The sequence below is a fragment of the Cibotium barometz genome, chromosome 31 (genome assembly GCF_041138505.1).
Source record: "Cibotium barometz isolate CiBa-2024 chromosome 31, ASM4113850v1, whole genome shotgun sequence".
In the NCBI taxonomy this organism is placed as follows: domain Eukaryota; kingdom Viridiplantae; phylum Streptophyta; class Polypodiopsida; order Cyatheales; family Cibotiaceae; genus Cibotium; species Cibotium barometz.
In genome coordinates this window covers 25,863,565-25,869,090 of record NC_141076.1, presented here as the reverse complement: position 1 = coordinate 25,869,090, position 5,526 = coordinate 25,863,565, and the positions used below count along the sequence as shown (strand labels likewise).

The 5,526-nt window shown below is 37.3% G+C and overlaps 1 protein-coding gene across 1 annotated transcript; it reads right to left on the bottom strand.

Annotated features, from left to right (window-relative positions):
* Window positions 1-581: 581 nt before the first annotated feature.
* On the bottom strand, window positions 582-3,009 carry LOC147620662 (uncharacterized). The gene is made up of 3 exons (XM_086825337.1): window positions 2,583-3,009; window positions 2,383-2,501; window positions 582-644 (listed from the first exon to the last, which is right to left on the bottom strand). Exons 1-3 carry the CDS (start codon window positions 3,007-3,009, stop codon window positions 582-584), a joined length of 609 nt encoding a protein of 202 aa, XP_086681463.1.
* Between the last annotated feature and the right edge of the window lie 2,517 nt (window positions 3,010-5,526).

The following is a 5,526-nucleotide window of genomic DNA, read 5'->3' as shown; positions in this document are numbered from 1 at the left end:
ATTGTAAAATTAAAAAAGGGGAAAAATCATACTTTTATCATCTTTTATAAAAAATAAAAATAGTAAAATTAAAATTTGTTATCCTCTTTTATTTTAGAAAAAAATACCATTTGACGCTTCATTATGCCAAAATTCCCAATTCGATCTTAGTATTTTAAAGTAACCTTGTATTTTGTACAGGTACAAGAAAACTCATCACTTACAAGCACAACAACTCACCAGTGCCTTGTCCACCCACCAGTGCTGGCCCTGCCTCATCTACAGTCGCCTGTTCACATTGCTCTTGCTCAAAGTAAGGCAGATCTAATGATGATGGCGGGCATGGGATCTGGTGGTGATGGTGGTGGTGGTGGTAGGTCTCCATAACCAGATCTGACGAGCGGCATCTCGAGCCTCTAGGAAATGATTGTTCAGCTGAGATGCCCCCATCTGAAATCACGGTCTTGAGGCCAAACTCTTTCATCCCCGTCACACACACACACACACACACACACACACACACACACACAACCAGCGCTAGTCTTAATTGTTTGCTGCATCAACCCTGCATACAGTGTTGTCGATACATCAAGGAGAGGGGATTACACTTCTTTCTTACTAGCGCTGCTCTGCTTTGCTTTTCTGTGCTGCTGCTGCTTGTTTTGCTTCCAATAATTTGCCAAAAACAGCACAACAATGGCATGTTCTGAGAGTTTCATGTGTGTGTGTGTGTGCAGCTTTTTGCGAGGAGTGGACCAAATGGAGCTGCTTGAAGGGGCAAGATTTGATTCCATCAGTGTGCTAAGAGGAGTGGTGAAGGATCATGCTCTTGCACAGCATGTCGAGATACATGTTTTGAAGCCTTAAAACATTACTCTTAACTTTTCTTTGAGAGCTCGTCCTAAGATTACCCCTTTGGTTTCATAGTTCTATGATAAAAAATCATACTCATTCTGAGTTTAGTTTAGGTATCTTAGTTGTAAATATGGAATCCCAGCGTGACATAATGTTCCCAAGAAATCCAAGAAATTAGAGTATCTCCATGAAATCTTTAGCAACTTCAAGGATATTTTAATCAAAGTAAGTAAGACATTTGGGCAATTCATCAATTCCATCACAATATAATTATGACTTCTTCTATTGATGGATAGTTCAGTGATAAAGTTAATGAAGATAATTTCTATTTCTTATTCAAATCACTAAATGATTATATCTCACTAGGAGTTCTCTTTCATTCAACTCTTGCCTTTTGATAGTATAGGTACTCCTTTATTTACGCCACATATGTCTTCAACGATACACTCTCATAGGAGGTTATTCCACCCAAACACCTCTTGAGCTCCAATATGCTCCATAGATTCCTACCTAGCTAAGACTCCTAGCATAGTGGTAAACCTAACTCGGGATCCCACATGACCTCAAGCTATGTCATCCTTATTAATATGTGCAACTGGAACTTCCTTATAAGTCATCATGCATCAAAGTTTTAATTCTTGGAAAAAGTGTTTTTGAGACTACATACTAGAAATAAATCTTCATTTGTTGCGTTTTTGGCAAGATCAACATGAAATGTACACCCAATGTTTTAATCGTGGCATATAGTTGTCTCATTAGTGTAAGAAATCTTATACATTAGAAAATATATATTCTACAAACAAAAGTTTCATAGATGAAACAAATACATGCATTCAAGGAGTAAATAATTTTAAAAACCCTTGCTAGCTACAAGTTTTTATAATTAGATCCACTCTTCATGTAAAATATAGGGCAAATTACCAATTGGACCCTAAATGATGCCAAATTTCCTAATTTAACCCTAGTATTTACAAAATTCCCATTTTGATCCTACGAAATTGGCCTTAAATTTGGCCCAAATTTAATTTGGCCATATTTCTCATCACATAAGAATCATTTTGACCCTAAAATTTGCTATAATTCCCACATTGTCTCCCCCAAAACTAATGGCTCCCTAAATTATAGTAGAGATTTGCAAGAAACCAGAAGAAATAAATAGTAAAAAGACACATGATAAAGCATCTTAAATTGGCATTACAATACAATACAAAAGCCATGCACACCATATTGATAATTTGCTTGAAATAAAATAATGACAATCACTCCTCTAAGCACAATCCTATAAATCATTTTAGAGTCTACTATGGGTGCTTTGCAAGTGTGAGAATTGTGGCCCATTTCAGACTCACACCTTGAGCATGTGAAGACATGTTTCTCTCTAAAGTGATCTTCAATGCGGATACGCTTTGTCTCTCGACATCCAAGAGGTCGTCGAGTTGCTGGAGGTAAACATGGTATCCACATCCCCATAGCTTCTAGATTCCATTGTGGTGATTGGGAAGATTGCCCTCTATATGTGTGACAATATGACTCTAATGAATAGCGAACATGTGCATAAGCTTGCACTTGTTCCCTCCTTGAATAAAGTGCAGCTACAACATGAGCACAAGGAATTCTTGAAGTCTGCCATTTGTTACATGTGCATGTTGTTTCTTGGACGTTCACCACTCAAGATCTCCTTTCAGTGTGGATCTCAAAGATATTCTAATAATTTGAAGGTAATCCATGGTAGTGGTGGTGGCGACCACATGTTGCAGCTTCTCGTAGCTTCTTCTCTACTTCAGGGACCAAAGTCCATGGTGTGGATGGCCCGACAAGTCCCCTTGATAGCTCACCTTCCTCCTTTGTGCTCCCCACAAACCAAGCAATGACCTTACACCGAATAATATCAAGCATAGAGATGATAGGCTTATCTCTAGCCTCAAGCAACCAAGAGTCCAATGACTCAAAAATGTTAGAGGTGAGATGACAAAAACGTTGACCCTTAAAATGTGCGATGGCCCAATGGCTAGGAGATGCACCACCTAGCATGGAATTTGTAGCTAAATCGCTAATACCTTGCATTGCTACAATGGCTTCTTCATAAGCTTTTATTACATATTTTGCCTTCCAAAAAGAAGCTACAATGGCTTCTTCATAAGCTTCTAAACTGATTGCATATGCTGCCTTCTTCATACGCTTCTAAAGTGACTGCATATGCTGGCTTCCAAAAGGAAATAAAAGGCCTATTTTAAAAACCCCTTATCTGTGATTTTTTCACAAATAAAGCACACCCTTTTTCTATTCAACTTGTGAATACCCCCTTTAAATGGTACCCTTGTGTATGTAAAAAATGTGTAAAATAAGGATTTTAAAAATCTTTTTTGTTGAACCCAAGTGCTACGCTTTCATATTTATGAGTGACCCCCCCTGATGAGCATACCCTGGGAAAAGATAGAAGCGACTTTGTTGGTGATGCCAACACAACCACCTGCACAAAAAAGAAGGCAATGGTGGGTATGCAAAGATGTGCATCTTAGGCAGAGAGTCTGTTGCCTGTTGTTGTTGTTGCTGATATGTGAGTGCAAAAACTTGCATAGAGAGAGAGGGCAACATATCTTGGTTAGAGAGAGAAAGTGGCTCTGCTTCTATAGATGCTAACGCAACCACTTGTAGACATGGAGAAAGATAGAGAGAGAGAGAGAGAGAGAGAGAGAGAGAGAGAGAGAGGTTATTCGAATATGAAACTTCTTAGTGAGGAGTTTTCTTATACCTATATATAAATACAACACTACTCTGGGAAATACAAGAATACTAGGGTCAAATTGGGAATTTTTGTTTAATGAAGGGTCAAATTGGTAATTTTTCCCTACTCTTTGAAGGGGTCCTGTTCTTGTTTCTTTTTTTTTAATCTTCCTCTTTCTAAATTGAGAGATAGGAGGTTTTTTAAAAGAGTAGAGTAAGGATATGAAACATGAGAGCATGCACACATGTTCCCTTTTAATCCCCTTGCACCAATCTCTTTGCACATCATTACAGTCATCCAATATGCAACACATAGTTTCAAAATGTAATATAATGTGAATGGACCATTCTACATGATGTGTTATGCTGTGAGGTAGTGGATTGCAACAAAGGTCATTCTTAAATAGGCATTTGAGGTACCACCAAGGCTCTATTACAACTATCCAAAGTTATGCAGATACATCTTACCTTTGTATTCAGAAACTCTACCCCTCAGTGTTTGAGAAATATTGTTCAGTGAACCTCACATGAATCCTCCTCATCATGTGTTGAAGAGGAAAATACAATTTCAAACCAACATATTCTTCATGGTTTCATCCAATCACTACTATTTTTTGAGAAATTGGTATTTTTCCCCTCTTCTGAGGATGAGGCGGATTTTTCAAAAGCTGATTAGGTGATTCCAAAGCTAGATTCGCCAATCCTAACTTTAAATCATCTTTGATCCATACCACTACCATTACTTAGACCCTCGATCCAATTTCGTAGATCGACTACTACCCACTTCTAGATCGTCAAGACTTTCATATTATCTACAGTCTAGATCATCCATTAGATATCCGGATCATTAATTGAAAAATCCCAGATTATCAATCCAACTAGATTTTTAGAAAGTAGAAAACCAAGAAAAGCTAAAAAAAACTTGCATAGTTACCATTTTTTGGTTAAAAATTTTGTAAAACACAAAAACATTATAAAAGGATCATAAAAACTCATAAAATACTTTGAAAATCATAAAATCCTTTTATAAAAAGAACCTCAGCAACAAGTGGTTCTAGCGCTAGATCAAGTACTTATGCATTTGTAATTAAGTCAAATGATTACAAAGTCATACTCTAACTCGACCTTTGAATACAAGACTTCATCTCATGCTCCGACATTAGGGAGTTATTATAGACCACATTAGGGAGTGATTATAGACCACATGTGGAGTTAACCTATGTAATTGCACCAGACACTCATTCAAAAGAAAACCAAGAGTCCTTCACAAGAAAGAGATGAGATCAATATTATAGGGTATAAAGCTAGTATAGCATGCATAAGTGAGAATGAAGCTGAGTATTCAAGGGTTAATCATCAAGAAGTGCTAAAAGAGCTCAAACGAATTGCCAAATCGGAGAGGGGTGACTAATTAGCAAGAATGTTGGGAAAAAATTTCAAACTTAACTGGTAAGTAAAAGATATATGCTACATTGCGAATGGGCTATCATGAAGTTACAAATATTCCAATGTAAATTGACCATAATGGGGTGCTCTTGGAGTGAAGGTCACTTCCTGGAATGCCAAGCCATAAACCAAAGATCCCAGACAAGCCAAAAGTTTTTATCATCGCTTTGTGCATGAGGGACACAAATTATATGCAAACCCAGAGGGAAATATGTATATAGATGAGACTTCTGTAGTGTATAAGTTTTTAGCATACCAACATGAACACAAGGACCTCATAGAGTCCTCTAGCATTCAAGTTCTAACATGGAGCCAATTCAATGTCCAAATTCAATGTATATAGATGAGACTTCTCTAGTGTATAAGTTTTTAGCATACCAACATGAACACAAGGACCTCATAGAGTCCTCTAGCATTCAAGTTCTAACATGGAGCCAATTCAATGTCCAAATTTAATACATAGATTCTTTACGTCAATTAAGGAGATATCTTCTAGTATAAGGATGCCCAAGGAAACCTCTT

Excerpts from the sequence above, each read along its gene's own strand:
- LOC147620662 (XM_086825337.1), bottom strand. The coding sequence starts at position 3,009 with ATGAAGAAGGCAGCATATGCAATCAGTTTAGAAGCTTATGAAGAAGCC. Across the intron at positions 2,502-2,582 it reads GCTACGAGAAGCTGCAACAT|TGGTGAACGTCCAAGAAACA; the intron begins GTGGTCGCCACC and ends GGAGATCTTGAG. Across the intron at positions 645-2,382 it reads AAGTGCAAGCTTATGCACAT|CAAAACAAGCAGCAGCAGCA; the intron begins GTTCGCTATTCA and ends AATTATTGGAAG.